General features: G+C 45.6%; 1 protein-coding gene across 1 annotated transcript in view; it reads right to left on the reverse strand.

Moving 5' to 3' along the window:
• The window catches only part of RMDN2 (regulator of microtubule dynamics 2), a 159,138-nt gene that overhangs the window by 46,913 nt on the left and 88,786 nt on the right, over positions 1 to 23,439 (reverse strand). The window contains exons 7-8 of the mRNA XM_075338130.1: positions 18,740 to 18,815; positions 15,177 to 15,254 (exon numbers count right to left, since the gene is read on the reverse strand). Of these exons, the coding sequence (XP_075194245.1) occupies positions 15,177 to 15,254; positions 18,740 to 18,815 (154 nt within the window). The remainder of the gene's footprint in view (positions 1 to 15,176; positions 15,255 to 18,739; positions 18,816 to 23,439) is intronic.

The following is a 23,439-nucleotide window of genomic DNA, read 5'->3' on the forward strand; positions in this document are numbered from 1 at the left end:
AGATCCAGGCAGGAGCTCTCCCTTGCTGCCTACATGAGGTCCTCCCTACATGAGGTCCAGGCCACCCCCCCCCGCCCCCAGACATGGTTTTAATTGGGAGCTTTGCCTGTTTTTCTTTCACTTCCCTTCACTTCAGATGAGTCCTGTTTGGCATATGGAGAGGTATGACATTAGTGATAGGGACCATCCATATGTAGGAACACCTTGACGTGGTTGGATGGCTTTTTCACTTTAATAAAAAATCTGGAAGCATGGGGTGAACTAGCTCCAGATTATCTCAACAGCCAGCTAGAATGCCAAAGGTCTGCAAAACTGGATTGCTGCAAAGGAGCATTCTGTGATGAAAGCAAAGTCTGAAGGAGAAAATGATTATTTCAAGTAAAAATCATGATTTCTAACCTATTCAATTTCTGGTCTATATTTTCTATTCATTTTGCTACTCATTTGATGAATAAAAGTATGATTTTTCATGGAAAAGACAAAATGTTTGAACTGTAGTATAGACAGACAGACAGACAGACAGACAGACAGACAGAGTGGAACCTTGGTTTAAGAGTAACTTGGTTTGAGAGCGTTTTGCAAGACAAGCAAAGCTTTTTACAAATTTGTAACTTCTTTTAAGAGCAATGCTTTGCAAGAGCAAAATACTCACCGAGCACACTTGCGGTTCTGTCCTTTCACCGTGCTCTGACCCGCTCTATTTTAAGCTGAAGTGTAGTTTAAATTTACTTTATATATTTTTTCCTGTAATGTACAGTATTTTGTATTAGTGTACTGTAATCATTTTATATATATTACTGTAATAATTATTTTTGTATTACTGTAATAAATTTTTATAAATACAGTAACAATTTTTGGGTTGTGGAACGAATTGTCTGTGTTTCAATTATTTCCTAGGGGAAAATTCGCTTTGATATAAGAGTAAAGCGGGCTTTACACGCTACGATATCGCTAGCCATTGCTAGTGATATCGAGCGTGTAAGTACCCGCCCCCGTCGCACATGCGATATCGTGTGATCGGGGGGGGACTAACATGTAATCTCAACCCTATTTTAAAATGTGCAATTTTTATTAATATTCATTAAAATGTACCCACAAACAGACACACAAACATAAATGAGAATGGATCACGATATCCTTGTAAATAACCAAGGAGTTTTATATACACACTCACTTTAGGAAAGGGAAGGGAAACTAATATAGCCCTATAAGGGTAGTGTATCCCTACCTAACAACGGAGGGTATGACATCATAAGTTACCGGGCGCCCCCGTTCCACGTCGGCTCTCCCTCTCCCTGATATAGGGATGGGATGGAAAGCCCTATAGTGGTGCTTGCACAGTACAATATATACGAGTTCCCAAATGGTAATACTCTTCCCTGTATTGTTTTCCTTAGATCAAGAAGGTATCAATTTACTGATCTACAACCAGGAATTCCTATTCATGATACTAGCGCTGCTTCCCCCGCAGCCATGCTTTAAATACCTCATTCATGCACGTGAACGCTGCTTACAGCCATGGATTGTTATTGAACAGGACCCGCTGCCATCTCCCCTTAGCCTCCTGATGACCCTCTAAAGGGAGAGGAGAAACGCGTTGAGGCCTGGCAGGCCGGGATTCCTGCTTCTCAGGGAAGTAATTCATCTTTTCTCCCTGTTATACTATATTATATAGAATATGATTGGAGCAACCTTGTCTATTTTGCAGTAATTTGCAGGGGTGTCTGTATCCCATTTTTCTTTCAGTTCCTGGGGTATAATGGGGAGATTATCTGAGCCCCTTGTGATATGACTCTAGGTGACTGTAATATACTTGTGGGGTATACCACCCTGTAACATATGTGGTTGTAAATAACTCTTATGGATCATACCTTGCATAAAGATAATTTATTAGGAATAGAAGTCTATACGTCTTGTACAGTGCTAGTATCATGAATTGGAATTCCTGGTTGTAGATCAGTAAATTGATACCTTCTTGATCTAAGGAAAACAATACAGGGAAGAGTATTACCATTTGGGAACTCATATATATTGTACTGTGCAAGCACCACTATAGGGCTTTCCATCCCATCCCTTTATCAGGGTCAGGGAGAGGGAGAGCCGACGTGGAACGGGGGCGCCCGGTAACTTATGGTGTCATACCCTCCGTTGTTAGGTAGGGATACACTACCCTTATAGGGCTATATTAGTTTCCCTTCCCTTTCCTAAAGTGAGTGTGTATATAAAATTCCTTGGTTATTTACAAGGATATCGTGATCCATTCTCATTTATGTTTGTGTGTCTGTTTGTGGGTACATTTTAATGAATATTAATAAAAATTGCACATTTTAAAATAGGGTTGAGATTACATGTTAGTCCCTTTTTGAGCACTCTACCCATCTATTTAACTCTGTTAGTGATCGCTGCCACAGCAAACATTATCGCTAAGGCAGCGTCACACGCACTTACCTGGTCGTCGTCGTCGCTGTGACTGCCGAACAATCCCTCCCTCAAGGGGGAGGGACGTTCGGCATCACCGCGACGTCACTAAATGGCCGGCCAATCAAAGCTGAGGGGCAGAGATGAGCGGGACGTAACATCCCGCCCACCTTCTTCCTTCCGCATTGCGGCCGGCGGCATGTAAGGAGACGTTCCTCGCTCCTGCGGTGTCACACATAGCGATGTGTGCTGCCGCAGGAGCGACGAACCACATCGATAAACAACCCTTACCGATTTTTGGTTTTGGGACGACCTCTCCATAGTGAATGATTTTCACCATTTTTAAGGTCGCGTAAGGTCGCTGGTAAGTGTCACACGCTGCGATACCGTTAATGACGCCGGATGTGCGTCACTAACAACGTGACCCAGACGATAAAACATTAACGATATCGTAGCGTGTAAAGCCCCCTTTACTCTGTTTAAGAGCTCACATTTAATAGGGATCCATGAACGATCCGAAAGAGCCAGCTGTTTTTGGTAAGCAGAGCCATGGGAACCGGATCACCAAAAAGAGCCAGAAAGCACATCACTACAGTCCACTTTTCAAAACCACTTCAATTAGGTCTCCAATTACAATGTTGAGCATGCAAATTGCCTCTTCGGACAGGAAGAGGACTTGAACTCTAGTGCCATCTATTAGAAGAAGCAATCCTAAGGGGTACTTTGCACGCTGCGACATCGCTAGCGATCTCGTTAGCGATGTGAAATGCTAGATCGCAAGTGCGATCTTTCGAGATCGCACATGCGTAAAATGACCTATGTGTGATCTCGAAAGATCGCACTTGCGATCTAGCATTTCACATCGCTAACGAGATCACTAGCGATGTCGCTGCATGCAAAGTACCCCTTAGAGTCAATATTGACCCTTTAAACAAGCCTTTCTATATGACTTGGGATATAAGCCAAACCAGAATCTCAATTTAGAGACACGGTGTTTTGGGGTATTGCCCCCTCTTCAGTGCAAAGTATGAGATCTGATTTAGCTAGGTGAGAGGCTAAAGCTGGGTTTACACACTGCAACATTGCAAAGGACATCGCTGTAACGTCACCGGTTTGGTGACGCAATAGCGACCTCCCTAAGTCTCTGCTAAGTCTCTGGTGAGCGTTCAAACAGGCAAACCTGGCCAACAACTCAACAGCGATCCGGACCTGCAGAGCGACCTAGCTGGTTGTTTGGGGACGTTGATAAGCAGCCTTTTGAAAGGGAAGTTTGTGACGGGGGTGTACAACAGAGCAAAGGATGGACGAGGCCGAGGGACGATCCAACAGGTTTATTAACAAGAACACTGGAACAGCACACGATAAATTCACGTAAAACAGATTCGGGGGCCCTTCCCGACAATCCTCGGACCGGATAACAAAGCAATCGTCCTTACAGTAGTCCAAAGAGTTCCACACAATCCCACGGGCCGCCACACAGGCCTAGCTCCGTCCGTGTCCACAGCCACCCAGGCTGGGGCTCCTGCTCTCTTTAAGTTTCAGCTCACTCTGAAGTTACAAAAAGGGAAATGCATTGTCTGTGCTGCTTGACCAGCCCACCATGTTTGTTCAGGGGGTAGGGAGTCACACATCCTATCATCAATGGTTTGGTCCATCACAGGGCTCCAATATGTCTGCCAGCCACAGTAGATGAAGGGATCCCCTGCTGTAAAGAACAATGACTATTCCTTCACTGGCCAATGCAATTACAGATTAGATACACAACTCTGGAAAGAAGAGGACAGGCTATTTACATAATCACATTAGATGCCAAGACTACAATTGTATGAGAGAGACACATTGAGACCAGTAGCTCCCCCAAGAAAATACATGAATTACAACTAATACAACCAGGGAAATATACATATCATGACATAGTATCACAGCATATACAGTGAGAGGGTAAATTACATCTTCACAATACCTCCCCCTCCCAACTTGTGTACGTACTAGGGACCTCTACAGGTCACTGGTTAAGTACAGACAGGCAGAGCGTTACTTACATGTGGCTTCATGCAGCCACGAATTGGCATCGTAGCTCTCCCACATCATTGCCCAGGAGAACAGCTGCAGGCAGACCACCCATCACCCCAACCACACATCGCCTGACCCCAAAACCAAAGTTCAGATCCACAGTGGCTGTGGGAATAGTCCTCCATTGTCCACCAGCCAGTTCAATAACAATCCCAGGTCCTCTATGGATTGCCTCAGGCCGAACCACTCGGGGATCAGCCAGTGTGAGGAAAGCACCCGAGTCACAAAATCCAACAAGTCTCTGTCCATCCAGCACAACCTCCTGCAAGTGCTTACCTCGATGAGCAGAAGTCGTCATAACTGCGGGTCGCACCCCGTAAACTCCTGGTGGTGCAACATGGGGGGCTGAGTCACTAGGCCAGTCCTCACATAACGGTGCCACATCTTCCTCCATGGCACTGGGCTGTAAATAATTAACAATCCGATTGGGTGCAGGATCAGTCCTCATTTGAACAGCTGGGCAGGAGACTTGCCGATGCCCTGGCTGTCCACATTGATAGCATCTGAGCTGGGTCTCCCTCCATCCAAGGCATCCTCTTGGGTAAGGGGTAGGGGAACTTGGAGGCCGGCTCCCACCTGAAGGTGCTGTAGGGGTTTGAGGATGATTCCTCCATGGCCTGGCTGGGCATGAGGCCTGCAAATGCCCGGGATGCCTACAAACATAACACCTGCGCTCTGTTACTTCCTCTCCCTGGCGTATTCCAGAAAGTGCAGTAGAAGCAACTGGAGGCACATTAACACGGGTATCAACATGTGGTGGCTTAGAGGAACGGGGAACAATGGGGACAGAATAACTGGGGGCATCCGGTGTTGTGGAGCTGTTAGGCGTCTCTCCATCCTCCAACAGAACCCTCCACTGAGGCTTGATGGTGAGAGCCTCATCAGCGAGAGCAGCAGCTTCCTCCACTGTCGCTGGTTTTCTCTCATGCACCCATTCCCGGATCTCAGCGGGGCACTGGGCAAAGAATTGTTCTTTTAGGATGACCTGCAGGAAGGTCTCACAAGATAAGGCCTCCTCTGCCTCCAGCCAGCGATTACATATTTGTTTGAGTCTATGAGCATATATCTTAAAACACACTTCCCCATCACAGGCTAAAGCACGGAACTGAGTCCTGTAAGTGTCTGGGGTCACAGCATAATGTTCTAGAATAGTCTGTTTAATATCCGCATACTCACAGTTCCACCGAGGGTCCATAGCTCTATAGGCTTCAGCAGCTCCCCCCTCTAGGAGCCCAACCAGATGCCGGACACGCTCCCTGTCCGGGACTTCCATTAATCGACACTGATGCTCAAAGTCCTGGAAGAAGCCCTCAATGTCGCCTGCAGCCTCATTAAACGGCTTAAAGTCTTTGCGGGACACCCTGGGAAGTTCCCTCATGATGGGTGCTGGGGTTACAGTCTGTCTGGAACCTCTCGCGGCTTCCACAGCGAGCTCCTTATCCAGCAGTGCCATCTCCTCCATCCTGCGCTCCTTCTCTTTAGCTCCACGCATGGCCTCCCTCTTATCTTCTATGGTGGCCTCATCTCCAAGCAGTGCCATCTCCTCCTTGTACCACACAACCCATTGACTTTTTTGGGTATTCACCTCCGGCTGCCGTCTTTCTTCCGTTTGCTGTGAGGATCCTTCCTCCACGTCATTTTGCGAGCAGACTCCTTCTAGCGCCTCAATCAGTTGCTCCTTGGAGAGTCCTTTGAAACGAACTCCTACTTCACGGGCCTTTGATTGCAGGCTCCCCAAAGTCCAGGTCTTGTACTCTGCAGTGCTGGTTCCTGATGTTGAGCCATTGTCCTCCATTCCTTCTGCTCTGATCCCAGCGCTGCCAACCAGTTTGTTCAGGGGGTAGGGGTCACACATCCTATCATCAATGGTTTGGTCCATCACAGGGCTCCAATATGTCTGCCAGCCACAGTAGATGAAGGGATCCCCTGCTGTAAAGAACAATGACTATTCCTTCACTGGCCAATGCAATTACAGATTAGATACACAACTCTGGAAAGAAGAGGACAGGCTATTTACATAATCACATTAGATGCCAAGACTACAATTGTATGAGAGAGACACATTGAGACCAGTAGCTCCCCCAAGAAAATACATGAATTAGAACTAATACAACCAGGGAAATATACATATCATGACATAGTATCACAGCATATACAGTGAGAGGGTAAATTACATCTTCACAAAGTTGCTAACAAAGTCGCTGCAAAGTCTTCACACACTGAAACTTCATGCTGCACAGCGGGAAACAAAGGACCTAGGAATGGTCCTGAACGATTTGTAACGATTACAACTTCACAGCAGGGGCCAGGTCGCTGATAAGTTTCACACACTGCAACATCGCAAACAACATCGCTATTGCGTCACAAAACCGGTGACGTTACAGCGATGTCGTTTGAGATGTTGCAGTGTGTAAACCCAGCTTTAGACTGGGATCGAAGTTGGAAGTTTCTGTCCTTATGGAGAGTGACACACCAGGTCTGGCATCCCAGTATGAGGAGACTTAAACGCGTTGCATGCTCCTATGGGAAATTTGATAAGCAAATTGCCTCTTCAGAGATGAAGAGGACTTGAACACTAGTGCTACCTACTTATATAGCCACCAGTCTTCCCTAATATAGCTTATTCATGTATACTTAGAATTACAAAATAAAAATGACAGAAATAACATAACAGAAGAAAAACTCTGATCAACTGTCAATGTGTTCAGACAAATGAAGGATGATACGTGAAACACATCATCTACTTGTTATCCTGTTTTTATATTATTTGTTATTGCTGTTATTTTTAGTTCGTATTTTAATGGGCAAATGAGCGATTTTTTATTCCTGTGAATGGTTTATCCTATTTTAAGTTTTATGCTATTTGTTATTTTTAATTCAAAATGTTAAGTATTAGTGACAGCATTACATAAATGCACCACAAAACAAGGTACTTTCTAAATAGTGAATTACAGATGGCACGTTTTAAGACTTTGACAAGTATAATAGTAATTAGAACAATGCTTTTACATAAAAACACTTGCAGTGTGACAGAGTGTGGACAGATTCTCTGATATATTGAGATATTTAAAGCTATGAATAGCTTAACAGTAAAAGAACGGTTTGGAGTCCTGACTGTTTTAGCTGGATGAATCACACACAAGGACGGAGCCCAATAAGTTCAAGTACCGGACATGTGAGTCAACTATCTAGTAGGTGTCAGGGTGTGAGCCAGACCGCTCCTCCTGACAAAAATACAGGCGTTATTTTTAGTACTTTGCACATGTATTTTGTCAGTTACAAAGGGGACTGTTAGTCACAGATTACTCACAGCAAGGCGGCCTAGTCCAAAAATGTATTTACAACCCGACTGTGAATTTGGGTGCTTTAAGAAAACAATAAATAAATAAAAACATTTGCCTATGTGTGTCTTTCGAAAGCCATAAAACATTACAAAGTGTTTTGTTTTTTCATAACCTGATTGTTGCCAGGTTTTTTTTTTTTACGTGGCAATGATTGTCTCACAAAAAGCTTGCATAAAAAGGGCCTTAAGTCAACAAAAAAAATACAAAGTAGTTAATTATATAGTATATTTTATTTATGAAACACCTTACGGAATGCAGAACATTTTGTTAAATTATTTTAGAACTGGAGTTGTGGAATTGGCCCCACGGGATACAGGAACACCCCAAAATAATTGTAGGGTGGCCTTTAGGGCGTTACCACTGTGAGATATGTAGATCAGGAGAGAAGCCAGTCAGCCATTACATGTCTCAGACTGGTAACCACTTTCATTTAAAGGGAAGGTGTCGTGCCCAAAAAAAAATTTCAATAACTCAAAAAATGTAAAGTACTAATGTTTTGTTTAAATATTATTTGATTTTAATTGAGCAAAATATATAAAAAAATTAAAAAGTTTGATATTTTCCACTCTTAAACACTAGGGGGAGCAGCTGCTGAAATCCTACAGAAATTCCACTGTAGAAAAAGCCTGGATTACAGCTGCAGTAAAGTGGGCGCAGTCTACTCTCCTGTGTGTGGTGTCACTGCTCCCCCCTCCTAATCTGAGTGTTTACAACAGATAAGAGGGAATGAAGTGTAGGGACACAGTGCAGAGCCATTTTGTTGGTGACCACAAATGGCTAAAGTGTAAACAAGGACAGCTGCATAGTGCTCCCCACATAACGCTCTGCACGCCCTGGTCCTGCAATGCTCTGCCGCATGCACGCACACCTGCAATGTTCTGCCACATGCACGCCCATAATGTTCTGCCACACAGACGCATGCAGTGTGTGTGTGTGTGTGTGTGTGTGTATACACTGTGTATATACTGTGTGTGTGACTGAGCACCCAGCATGAGGGCAGTGGAGCCAGCACCTGTATATACTATATACCATGTGCTGTGTGTATTTACTATATATTGTATGAACACTGTATATTCTATGTGTGTGTGACCGAGCAGGATGAGGGGAGGTGGAGCCAGCGTGTGTATATACTATATACCATGTACTGTGTGCATATACTATACACGGTGTGTATATACTATATACCGTGTGTACACTGTTTATATACTGTGTGTGTGACCGAGCAGCATGAGGGAGGCGGAGCCAGCGTGTGTATATACTATATACCATGTATTGTGTGTATATACTATATACTGTGTGTATATACTATATACCGTGTGAACACTGTGTATATACGGTGTTTGTGACCGAGCAGCATGACGGTGCAATGCTCTGCATGCACGGCCACCCGAATTGCTGTGCCACACGCCCACAATGCTCTGCCACATGCTCACCCACAATGCTATGCCATGCACGCACACACAATGTTGTATCACGCACGCTCACACAATGCTCTGCCACGCACACACAGAATATTCTGCCACACGCACGCATACACAATGCTCTGCCACGCACGCACACACAATGCTCTGCCACGCACACACAATGCTCTGCCATGCACACACAATGCTCTGCCACATGCACGCACAAATTGCTCTGCCACATGCACGCACAAATTTCTCTGACAAATGCATGCACAAAATGCTCTGCCACACGCACGCACAATGCTCTGCCATGCATGCACATAAAATGCTCTGCCACATGCATGCACACATTTCTCTGCCAGCACACACACAAAATGCTCTGCCACACATACACACACATAATGCTCTGCCAGCAAATACACAAAATGCTCTGCCACACGCACACACACACAAGCACGCACACACATTGCTCTGCCAGCACACACACAAAATGCTCTGCCACACGCACACACAATGCTCTGCCAGCACACACACAAAATGCTCTGCCAGATGCACACACACACACACAAGCACAAGCACGCCCGCTGCGGCCGGGGAGGGAGGGGGGCCATACACTACTCACACAGGCTGACAGGTGACAGGCCATGGGGGAGAGCGTGGGGGTATTATCGGAGACGGTAGCATCGGCGTCGGGAGGGGGGGGGGCACCGGTACACTACTCCGACGGGCTGAACGGGGACAGGGGGAAAAGTTCAGCACACAGCATGACCGCTGTAAGCTGCAAAAAGATGGCGCTGATCTCCTCCCTCTGCTGTGATCTGGACAGCCCAGGGGGCGTGTCCATTTCACAGCAGGGAGCTCTCTTCTAATAAGCCTAAGGGTCGGATTCCGACTATCACAGTCTATGCACAGGGGCTGCCGTAAAGGAGTGAGTAACTGTCGTTACACACAGCAAATCCAGCATAGCAGCCCCCAGTGCCTCCAGTAAAATTAGAATTAAATAAAAACTAAATAAGCAGTGATTTTAATTTTGTATTAAAAATACTTGATATCATAATCTCTATTATTAATACAAAAATAAAAAACCTCGACACCTTCCCCTTAAAATAAGCTCTGGAGGCAGATTCTGAGGGAGATCTGCATCCCGCCCATAGATCTTAGCAGCTGATTTACATATAAAAAAAAAAGTGGATTACTCTGGAGTAAGATATCAGATTGCAGATTTCATTGTATCATTTTATTCCAATTTCTATGACCTACATATCCATATAGACAGCTTAGGGCCATGTCACATCTCCGGTATTTTGCTGGAAGCCGGATCCGGCACAAATGCAGTACAGTTACATTCATTTACAATGGAAGCGCGACACCACGCGGACACATGCTTCATACGCAACTGCATGGTGTCGCGCTTCCATTGTAAATGAATGTAATTGTCCTGCATTTGTGCCGGATCCGGTTTCCGGCAAAATACTGGAGATGTGAAACGGCCCTTAGGGGTACTTTGCACGTTGCGACATCGTTACTGCGATATCGTCGGGGTCAAATCGAAAGTGACGCACATCCGGCGCCGGTAGCGACGTCGCAATGTGTAAAGCCTAGGAGAGAAGATGAACGAGCGTGAAACAGTCAAAAATCGCTGATCTGTGTCATGTCGTTCATTTTCATAATGTCGGTGCGTCCGCAGGTACGATGTTGTTTGTCATTCCTGCAGCACCACACATCGCTGTGTGTGAAGCCGCAGGACCGACAAACATCTCCTTACCTGCGCCCACCGTCCACTGGCAATGCGGAAGGGAGAAGGTGGGTGGGATGTTTACATCCCGCTCATCTCCGCCCCTCCACTTCTATTGGCCGCCTGCCGTGTGACGTCGCTGTGACGCCGCACGACCCGCCCCCTTAGGAAGGAGGCGAGTCGTCGGCCAGAGCGACGTCGCAGGGCAGGTAAGTGTGTGTGAAGCTGCCGTAGCGATAATGTTCGCTACGGCAGCTATCACAAGATATCGCATGTGCGACGGGGGCGGGTACTATTGCGCTCGGCATCGCTATCATCGGCTAGTGATGTTGCAGCGTGCAAAGTACCCCTTGTGACGACATGGACACCCAATTCCTCTCATGGGTTAAAGTTTCTTAACATTCAGCCAGACTATTGTTCTTATGTGTGCTAACTCATGTTTGCTTAACTATTGTTTGGGACCAGACCCTGCGGAGCATTCATTGTATTGTAGTTGTGAATTGATAATGTAATTACCTTAGTAGCCATTGTCTAGTCGGTGACTTGCCGACTCCATGTAGATATACTGAGTCTTTCTATGCACATCATTTAAATGAACATTATCCATGCAGCTTGAAATTCATCCAATGGGAGAAGCAATCTTGTCCAACCAATCGATGAGGACGCAGTGTATCCTAAGGGAAGGTTATGGCTATAAAAGGGACTTCTTTAAGCCACCAGGGTGGATGAAGGTTGATGGATGCTGATGGATCCAGTCTAAGCTCTCAGGAGCTGACTAGAGGATCAGGATATCTTATGGCTTCAATCTAGGGGCTCCGGTTCCGGTTGGAGACCATATCCACAGCCTAGGGATTTTGACTCCGGCTGCCAGGATTGTATCATCATACCAGGACTACCTAAGGAGGACACTCAGGTTGGGACAGTTCAGTCACCTGTTACAGACTTTGCAGACCTCAGCCAGCTTCCTAAATCTGGCATTATTCTTTTCTTGGTGGGTGCCCGCCAAAAGCGGGGTGCTGCTGGATTTGAGTAAATAGCCCTGGAACCTCTGAGGCATGGACATTCTAAATCCCTGGTGAGCCAGCGGAAGGGTGAGACTCTGTTGACTGTTACATTTGTGTGTTTTGCTGGTTATGTGCCGTTAATTGTTTGGGGATCCAATAAAGTCTAATTATTGTGGTTCCCTCACCCTGTGTTGTCTGAGTAGTGGTACGCCCACGGTTAAGGAGGCCGCCGTTCAGTTGGGATGAGCCCTGAGCCACGCTGTCTTTCTAAAGGCGGCGGGTTTTAGTGGACGAGAGCACCCACTGAGCCCCGTGTCTCCACACCCCTTAGTGGGGTTGATGCTTCTGACAGATTCGCTTTAAGGGTGCCAACATCTCAATAAGAAGTAGTTTTTCTGTGGAAGACTTATAATTACAATACTGAGTGAGGTGTGTGTCTGGACGAGGATTTTCCTGATAGATGTGAACATTATGAACTATTCCACCTCTTATAGACCCATATTTTCACCTGTAAGGCTGAGGAGCTGAAAATATACTTCAAATGACATGTAACTGGGGATAAGCATTGCTCCAGTGTTTCAGATCTATAGGTCTCATCCAAACTGCCTAATGAGATAGTGATGACACTCTTTCAGGAGACACAGGGTTGCACCGAGATGTGATTCTGCACCTACAGCTGCTTCACTTTATATTTACCTTTTGAAAAGTAGTGTAATTTGGGCACTTTATGGTTTCTTAAATATTTTCTGATAAAGGGAGAGTCACTTTCAGGACATCAGCTATGGATTTCCATCTAAGTCAGGACTAAATTTGGTGGAGTGGTTGATATAGTAGCCAAGAGGGAACTTACTTTTTTGCATATGATAATCGATGGCTGAAAGCATTTTTAATGTTTATCCCTTAAAGGGAAGGTGTTGTAAAAAAAAAAAAAAAAAAAAATAAAAAATTCCAATAACTGAAAAAATAAAGTATTAATGTTATGTTTAAATAATATTATTTGTTTTTAATTCAGAAAAATAATTAAAAAAAAATTATTTTCCACTCTTAAACACTAGGGGGAGCAGCTGCTGAAATCCTACAGAAATCCTACTGTAGAACTAGCTCACATTACAGCTGCAGTAAAAGTGGGTGGAATCTGCTCTCCTGTGTGTGATGTCACCTCCTCCTCCCAATCTGGGGGTTTCCAAAAGTATAAAAGAGAATGAAGTTTAGGATCACAGTGCGGAGCAATTTTGTTGTTGGCCGCAAAGTGATTATAATTATGTCTAAAGTGTCACCGAGGACAGCTGCATAGTGCTCCACTGTATCCCTATGCCCCGCTGCTGGCTGTCTCCCTCCCTATGCCCCGCTTCTGGCTGTCTCCCTCCCTATGCCTCACTGTATCCCACATGCACCCACCTCAGACCAGCGCCCCCGGCAGCCTTTCATGTCAGCGATCACAGTACAAGCAGCGGACAGAGGCCCGAGGTGAGCACACGCGGGGGGGGGGGGGGGGCGTTGGTGTGAGCAGCGGTGGTGTAAGCAGCGGAGCGGGAGCGGGGCTGAACGGCGGAGCGGGAGCGGGGCTGAACGGCAGAGCGGGAGGGGGGCTGAACGGCAGAGCGGGAGGGGGGCTGAACGGCAGAGCGGGAGGGGGGCTGAACGGCAGAGCGGGAGGGGGGCTGAACGGCAGAGCGGGAGGGGGGCTGAACGGGAGGGGGGCTGAACGGCAGAGCGGGAGGGGGGCTGAACGGCAGAGCGGGAGGGGGGCTGAACGGCAAAGCGGGAGGGGGGCTGAACGGCAAAGCGGGAGGGGGGCTGAACGGCAAAGCGGGAGGGGGGCTGAACGGCAAAGCGGGAGGGGGGCTGAACGGCAGAGCGGGAGGGGGGCTGAACGGCAGAGCGGGAGGGGGGCTGAACGGCAGAGCGGGAGGGGGGCTGAACGGCAGAGCGGGAGGGGGGCTGAACGGCAGAGCGGGAGGGGGGCTGAACGGCAGAGCGGGAGGGGGGCTGAACGGCAGAGCGGGAGGGGGGCTGAACGGCAGAGCGGGAGGGGGGCTGAACGGCAGAGCGGGAGGGGGGCTGAACGGCAGAGCGGGAGGGGGGCTGAACGGCAGAGCGGGAGGGGGGCTGAACGGCAGAGCGGGAGGGGGGCTGAACGGCAGAGCGGGAGGGGGGCTGAACGGCAGAGCGGGAGGGGGGGCTGAACGGCAGAGCGGGAGGGGGGCTGAACGGCAGAGCGAGACAGGGGCTAAACGGCAGAGCGGGACGGGGGCTAAACGGCAGAGCGGGACGGGGGCTAAACGGCAGAGCGGGACGGGGGCTAAACGGCAGAGTGGGAAGCAGCAGGCCAGGATTGGTTACGGTGCAATCACCATTGCCTGGCGTCGGCACTCACCCCATTCCTCCCGGCGGGTGACAGGGGTAAAGTGTGTGCTACACAAAGATGACGCTGATCTCCTCCCTCTGCTGTGATCTGGACAGACAAGGGGCGCGTCTATTTCACAGCAGATGCCTTCTCTATGTTACTAAATGGGGTCGCTATCCGACCACTGTCCTCTATGCCCTGTAGGCTGCCATAAAGGAGGTGAGTAACTGTCGTTACAAACACCAAATCCAAGATGGCAGCCCCCAGTGCCTTCAGTAAAACTAGAATTAAATAAAAACTAAATAAACAGTGATTTTAATTTTGTATTAAAAATACTTGATTTCATAATCACTATTATTAATACAAAAATAAAAAAACGCGACACTCTACCTTTAAAGGGAATCTGTCAGTAGGACCTATGACCTACGTGCATTTTGTGATTACTTGGGTTATATTAGTCTAATAGTTTGATGATCTGAAACATTTAAGTGTGACAAATATGTAAAAACAGAAGAAATTGAGAAGTTGGCAAATACTTTTATAGCACTACATGACTTGAGAAGAATTGTAAAAGAATTGTAAAAGTTCTCAGGCTGCCTTGCACTATTTTCTCATTGCCCCTGCAGCTTGTATATATTAATTAAAAAAAATTAATTAAAATAAGGGAACACTTTAAAGAACTACTAAAATACATCATGGTACATACAAAGGAGGTAACATAATTTCATAGTAAAAGTGTACATTAACTATATGGATATCAGGTTACCAAACTTGTACATCAGTCAGCAGAACTGAAAATAACAAAGGTATAAGCTAAACCACCATTTATTAATGGTACAAAAGACTACTTACAGCATAGCACCATCTTCCTAAGAGGTAGTATTGAAGAGGGTCTTCAGGATGGAGTTGTATTGCTTTGTCCAAATGCTCCTGAAATGTGAACATTAGCCTTTTATTAGTTTTTTTATTATTACCTTCCAGTTCTCAAAAACGTCAAAACAGTCAAAGGGAACCTGTCACCTTTTTTTCGCTTATAAAGTGCGACAACCACCATTAAGTCCTTATATACAGCATACTAGAATACTGTATATAAGTCGCCAAGCCAATCTGCATAGCATAAAAAAGACTTATTATAATCAGTTATGGGGCAAGGCGGTCCGGTCTGATGAGTGTCACTAGTCTTGATTCAGCACCTCCTCTCTTTTTGCCCCGTGTGGATGACAAGTCCTATGTCATCCACAGAGTGTCCTCCATTGTGCTCCTGCGCACGCACAATTCTCTCTGCCCTCCTGAGGGAAGATCATAGTACTGTAAAGCGCAGGAGCTGGGAGAGGTCACTGCGTACTACAATACTTTTTCCTACCCTTGACAGGACAGGAAGAAGTGTGCGTGCGCCGGAGCACAATGGAGGCCTCTGTGTGGATGATGTAGGATGCGTCATCCACATGAAGCATGGAAGGAATACGGCGATCGCAAGACAATGAGGGGCTGGATCAAGACCAGCAATGCCCATTAGAGTGGACTGCCCCATAGCGGATTACAAAATATGTTTTAAATATTTTGCACATTGCCTTGGGGATTTATATACAGCATTCTAGAATACTGTATATAAGAGCTTACTGATGGCAGCCGCACTTTATATGAGAAAAACCTGGTGACATGTTCCTTTTAATGCAAAGTGACCAAACCGTTCTTTAGGCATTTACTGTTATGAAGTCACTCCATACTTTAAAATGCAAGTCATTTGGAAGACAACAAAATGCTTGGATGTTTTTATTTTTACATTTTTTATAAGCATTTTGGAGGTGTTTTTGACTGAGAAAATAATGCTAGCGTTTTATTTCTGGCTGCTCACATAAAGGGATATTTAGCTTTCAGGTGAAATTTATGTAAAACGTAAAAAGTCAACACTACAGTGATATTTTATATTTTATCATGACAGTAGGGCATTGAATTAGAAGTGTGCAATGGTGATTTCCTCATCTCAAACTAATTATCGAAACAAAAGCCAACAACAGTGGTGTGTATACCCCCCAAAGTGTCAAGGTCTGAATAACTTTTCAGGTGGCCTTGAGCATCAATTACAGCTTGACAACGACATCTCATGCTGTTTACAAGTGAAGCTACTGTCTGCTGAGGCATGGCACTCACTCTTCTTGAAGGGCCACTCCATTTGAGGTACCCCAGTCTCCAGCAGCCATTCCCTAATGAAGCAACCTTGATGAACTGGAGCATTGTAGTCCATGAAGACGAAATTAGGTTTGTGTTGTTCATGCAGAGATACAATGACTGGACGACTTATGTTGCTCACATAGTAGGGGCTGTCACTGTACCATTCACAAAGTGTTTGCAGTTCAGTAGACACACCTGCCCCCACTAGCACCACCACCACCAAATGCTCATCTGGTGACAACAGTGGTTGATGCATAGCGCTCTCCTTGACGTTTCCAATATCATTGAGTGCCATTGTTTCAGCTCATTGTAAACTGATTTTCATCAGTGAAAAGCCCAGAGGTCCACTGGTTCATCATTCAGCAACTTGATTACGCCTCTGCCTGTTGATGCTATCAGGTACCCTTGCAGGTCTCTTGCACATAAGGGGGCTTTACACGCTACGATATCGTTAATGTTTTATCGTCGGGGTCAAGTCGTTAGTGACGCACATCCGGCGTCATTAACGATATCGCAGCGTGTGACACTTATGTGCGACCTAAAACGATCGCAAAAGCGGCCAAAATCGTTTGCCGCGGAGAGGTTGTCCTAAAACAAAAAATCGTTTACCTCTCATTAGCGATGTTGTTCCTCGTTCCTGCGGCAGCATACATCGCTGTGACACCGCAGGAGCGAGGAACATCTCCTTACCTGCCTCCACCGGCAATGCGGAAGGAAGGAGGTGGGCGAGATGTTACGTCCTGCTCATCTCCGCCCCTCCGCTTCTATTGGACGCCTGCCGTGTGACGTCGCTATGACGCCGAACGACCAGCCCCCTTAGAAAGGAGGCGGATCGCCGGCCAGAGCGACGTCGCAGGGCAGGTAAGCCGTGTGACGGGGGAGCGCGAATTTGTGCGCGACGGGCAGCGATATGCCCGTGTCGCGCAAACGATGGGGGCGGGTACGCACGCTAGCGATATCGGTATCGATATCGCTAGCGTGTAAAGCCCCCTATAGACCATGCTGATGTAAACTGTTTTGAATGGTTTGACGTGACACTTGGGTGCCTGTCACCTCCCTTAAATGTGCCTGGATTTGTGTGGTATTCATCATCCGGTTCCAAAAAGCATTGCACACAATGAAGCGGTCATCAGTGTAAAATATGAGCAAAAGATGTCCACTTTTATGCTTTTCTGTGACTCTTCCAGTCTCTCTCTATCTCTGTTACAACCTGCTGTGACACTCTAAGCTCAGTGGCCACTTCTGTCTGAGAACATCCTGATTCAAGCCTCGCACTGGTGCGGTACTGTTGAGCAATTGGTAGGTGTCGTCTTGGTCTCATGATGTCAAAATGTGAACAGCATGATGAGGAGGCTGTTTAAATACCAAATCTAATTGATCCCCCGAAATCTATTGGGCGATTCATGGACACCTGTTGTGAACTTTGCTATTATGCTCCTTGTTGAGAACAGAAGTTGTACAAAAAGTACTGAAACATTGGACATGTGCATCCAAAAGTGTAGAGAAGGTCACATTAATTACACCTAAAAAGGTTATAGGGTATAATAGGATCATAGTGGCATTTCACCTGAAAGCTAAATATTCCTAACTTGCTGTAAGTAATGTAGATTTAGAAGTGAAAAAAAATTGTCCCCAAAAAATTCTCCAAAATGTTTAAAGAGCACCTATCATCAGTCTTCGCTTTTCATTTAAGAAAACAATGGGCAGATACGTTGATGATTTTCCTAAAGAATACTGAATACTGAAATTGATGGCAAGTATGCTAAGGGCCCCCTGAAGGACACAACTTTCAAGAAAAAAATTTGATTGGACTGCTGGTTTGTGGGATCCTGAAATGGAAAGCGGGACCCCATAATCCTCTGCGGCCCTCTCACAGTAAACGTGCGAGATTCTGTGTATTACACGAGATCTTTAAGCTAAAGCAAAGCTGATCCATCCTTTACTAACCAGTTAATATCGGTACAGGGCCTGTAATTTGTGACAGCTGTTGTGAAAATAAATGTCCCAGTATAAAATGACAGCAGTGTTCTATCAGGGGGCTACAATGGCATGCTGGGCATTGTAGTACAGCTGAAATGACACGTTAATGATGCGTGCAATACTAACTGAATGCAGCGCAAAGTTATGATACATGCTGCAACTCAGAATTAATAGGTTACATCTATACAACTGTGCACTGATGATCAAGGATGAATCTAAGCTTCATATGTGGATCTTGTTTCTACCAAATGTTTTGAACAAACCTTAAAGAGATAGCCGTTTTTTATTTTATTCTGAACATTCTCAAATTCCGACATGTAGCCGCACATGATCGCATACCTAAAAAAACAAAGGAATGAGAGTCGCATGATCACTAAGACATTTACCAATACTTTGCCCATCTGCAATATGTCCGATATGTGCGTTTTCTTAGTTTTATTTTTTTAAACACCTCACGTTAGAAATATACAATTAATACAATAACATTTGTAGAATTCAGCAAAGAAACCTTTGGTATGTCTTCATCTACAGGGGTCTGAGCTGATGTCAGGATCGCTTTAATTAAAGCTCAGTAAAGCCCAAGGATGTGGTGAAGCCCCATAGGAAACACTCAAGTCTTAGGCTACTTTCACACTTGCGTTGGATGGCTTCCGTAGCATTGCGTTGTGTGACGGATGCAACGGATGCGTTGCATATAGTGGCACAACTGATGCTACGGATCGTACAAAACAACGGAAAGCTTTTTTTTTTTTTTTTAATTTATTTTTTTTTCTTCTTTACAGTTTTACCGGCAGCAGACTAATTATTGTGAATGATCAGCTGATCACTCTCAATAGCCGGCGGCCGGTCGCTCAGCTGAGCGCTATCACATGCCGGCGGCCGGGCGCTCAGCTGATCGCTCTCAATAGCCGGCGGCCGGTCGCTCAGCTGAGCGCTCTCACATTCCGGCATTCGGGCATGCCGGCGGGCGGGCGCTCAGCTGAGCGCTCTCACATGCCGGCAGCCGGGCGCTCAGCTGAACGTTCAGCCACCGAGAGACAAAATAAAGAGTTTGTGATAAAAAAAAAAAAAAAAAGAGCATGCGCAGTGAAATCCAACGGATTGCGCTGCTCAAAAAAAGTTACATGCTGCGTTCCTTCCGCCCGACGCAGCGTCAAAATAACGACGCTGCGTCATCCAGCGGATGCAACGCTGACACTTGCGTTACAGTGCGTTGTCCGTACAAGTCTATGGAGAATAGTGCAGTGCGTTAACGGACTGTGCTATTCTCCATAGTGACGGACTCCGCTGAATGCAAGTGTGAAAGTACCCTTAGCTTTATGTGTCTCTTAGGCCTCTTTGACACGTCCATGCAATTCACTGACGTTTTGCATTGACCATGTTGAAGGTACGTATAGCCAGCCGTGTGTCGTGATTTTGGCACGCATATGTTCTCCATATGCTATCCGTGATAAGACACGGAGTTCAGGAACTTTTTATTCACCTATTCCCAGCACTGCTGTCTCTAGCGCTGTTCAGTCGCTGCTGCTTCCGGGTCCGAAGTGCTGTCTTCGCACTTCATAAGCATAATGAGCAGACCCGGAAGCATGGGACAGCCGCAGCGAAGACAGCAGTGCTGGAGACAGGCGAGTATAAAAAAAAAATAATTATTTTTTATACTCGCCTATCTCAAGATGGCCAAAAGGGGAGGTGCCCGCAACGGACAACGGAGGCGCCCATTAGGCCCTCATCCACCGCAAAGCGACCGTTAGGTGAGTATTATAAAGTCTTTTTTATGTTGTCACAGCGGCCTTGGCTCTTATATACAGCATGTTAGAATTTTGTATATAAGAGCCCGGTGGTGGTGGCCACAGCTTATAGTCCAAAAAAGTGGTGACAGGTTCCCTTTAATGAGCTGGATCTGGAAGCACCAGCAACGCCGCAGACATAGAAGTATAAAAATTCTTTATTTTTATGTGAACTGTTTATTTTCTACGGTACATGTCACATTGATGTCATACTGATCACATCAGTGTGCGGTCTATGTGACACTCATGCTGCTGGCAGAAAACGGACATGTCACTGTGTGGAACGGTACGTGTGAATACGGACACCACACGTATCGGAGACACAGATGTATGAAGAAGACCTAACTTTGGGGATAAGCTGTTGCCAGAGATTGTTCGGATAAGCAGAACACTCCGAGGAGGAGACAGGTTCTGAGTGCTGACCCCTTCACTGCCATCATCTGTACTCCAAATGTGTATGTTCTGATAGTCTCTCCAGTAAAGGAGACAAACTCTAGCACAGCGCCACCTATTGGAAGTAGCGATCCTAAAAGTCACAAGTGGATTTTTGACAATCCTTTATGTTCTGATATTAATGCAGTTAAAGGTTGGGAAACAGACTGAGGAAAAGCAGCGGATTGGAAGTCCTTTACAGAATTTTTGTTTATTACAGGAATTAAAAGGTACATTTCGAATAAACTGATTTACAAAAGTTTTATACCTTTCCATGCTGGACAAAATTTTGAATAATAAAAAAATATTTAATAGTTATCCAAAGGAATAACTTAAAAGTATAAGTGTAAGTAATTTTCTGCAAAATGTTAACTTTAAATACCATTTAAACCTGTAGCACAAATACTAGAATTACAGAGCAGTGCTGGGTCAGCTTTGTACAGAATCACATTTGCATGTAAATCAGTGTCTTGACCATTGCCTTTACAGTTCTCTGAATGGCACATTCCTCCTTCTAGACAGAGGCAGTCTGTTCCTGCATCTATTCACCCTTCGAAAAAAAAAAAAAAAACAACCACTTTCATAAAAAGTGTCTCGCACATGCGGATTTACCCTCTGGGAACCAAGCATAGGTCATACTCTCATATCACAGAACCAGCCAGTTTTGAGATGTTCTCGGCTTCGCTGGCAATGCATGCACCAGGGGAAAAAGAATAGTAAATTCAGCATCCTGGATAAGACTGCTGGAACCAGCAAGGGATAAACTGTGCTGTAGAAAAATAGAACAGCCCCTAAAAACATCCAAGAACACAACTAATTATACGGCTGCAATTAATCTGCCAGTGAAAGGCAATGCCACAGTTCCTCGAAAAGTAAACACAGTAGTTGGCCTTGCGTGAGTCTTGGCCAGGCTGTCAAACATTGTGGGGAAGGATGCAGACTGTGATCAAAGAACACTGAAAAGAATCTGGCTAATCTTGCTGGTGCTCCTGTCAGCTGCAGAGGTGGCGTGCAAGAACTTCTCACAAGGAGGAGGGGGAGAGGGTGTAGTAGCGCCAAGGGTCAATGGAGTTCATTCATTAAAGAGACAGCTCCTTAAACTACGAGGAAAAATAACACAAGGAAATAAAAGGAATCTATTTCCTTTTCCAAATGCCTGAAGTTCCTGATTGTTTTTCAAAGGCTCAGCTTCATTAAGCTCACTTTTACCTTAAATCTTGAATTTAAAGGGGAACAGAACTGTATAGAATTTAACATCACAAATGAACCATGATGTGCAATATAAAAAAAGCTATCTTTAAAAAGGGTTCTGGAACTAAAATTAAGAAAAATACAATGCTGCAGTGACATAAATTGACAGTAAGGCCGAAGACACACGGCATGAAAATCGGAGCGAGTGGAGTGCGATAAAACATCGCATTCCACTCGGACCAATATTACTCTATGTGTCAGCACACATGAGCGATTATTTTCTCAGCCCTAATCGGACCGAGAAGACAATCGCAGCATGCTGCGACTGTAATGCGATCCTAGATTATCTCACACACATTCAAGTCTATGGGGCGAGAGAAAAATCACACTGCACTCGCATTACACCAGTGTACCGCGAGTGCAGGGCGAGAATCGCAATAGCCGGCAATGGAGGAGAGAGGAAGATAAATCCCTCCCTCCCCTCCTCAGCGCCGACCCTCCCCTCCTCAGCACGATTGCACCTCAGTTCCACTCGCATGACACTCGGTTCTGCTGCGGTGCCAGCATGAGCCTAGTGTCATGCAAGGATCACAGAAGTCCCCGTGTGGCCCCGGCCTAAATGGTATTAAGTGGTATAGTTATCTACAGGTCACAGCAGCGGAGCTTCCACTGCACAAGCTCCTGAGCAGTGTAACAAGACAGTGGTTGCTATATTGTACAGTAGTTTTGTGATTGCCTTTATAGCCAGAACAAGCATGATTTGCTAATTAAAGGGACTCTGTCAGCAGGTTTTTGTTATGTAATCCAAAGATAGCAAGACGTAGGGGCTAAGACACAGGTTTCAGTGATGTGTCACTTATTAGTACTAGAAGTCCCAGAGAGGGGTCATTTAACATTTCTACCTTTGGAACCCAGAGACGGGTCTAATGACCTGAAGGATTTTAGCTAACATCCTATAATTATCGTCTTTTGTTCTGTAATTAAGGCCATTGCGGTCGCCCCACAGGAGGTTGTTGTTTTCCATTGAGTTTAGCCATTTTGTTTCTAGTTAGGTAGGTCAGCTTGGACTAAGGGTCATTTGACCCTCTTTCGGGACTTCAGGGGGGAGCTCGAAATTTCTGGGACTTCTAATGTTAAGCTGTGTGCCTTTTTCATACAATGAAGGTTTTATCACCAGGTGATCATCACTGCCTGGACTACACCGACTATGCCCCTCCTGTGAAAAGCAACTCACTGTCTGTAGACCATGTACACAGAAAGCTGTAATGTTTGGCAGGCGCAGCTTTGTGAGCTCTGCTACATTAAAAAACTCTGTGTTAAAACTGAGGCCCCCAGTAAACTAAGTTGGAATCAGGGTCTCGTTTCCTTCACTATGCTGCTCTCAGATGAGATAGCAAATAACTGGTGACAGATTCCCATTACAAGTATTTAGAAATATGTTTAGCATGACTATCTTTTATTCTATCCTTTTAATTTTACTTGTTTAACGAAAAATTATCCCACTGTACATAGAGATTATACATTTCAGTTGAAGTTTGCATATTGTACACGGC

This window comes from Anomaloglossus baeobatrachus, chromosome 3, assembly GCF_048569485.1.
Source record: "Anomaloglossus baeobatrachus isolate aAnoBae1 chromosome 3, aAnoBae1.hap1, whole genome shotgun sequence".
In the NCBI taxonomy this organism is placed as follows: domain Eukaryota; kingdom Metazoa; phylum Chordata; class Amphibia; order Anura; family Aromobatidae; genus Anomaloglossus; species Anomaloglossus baeobatrachus.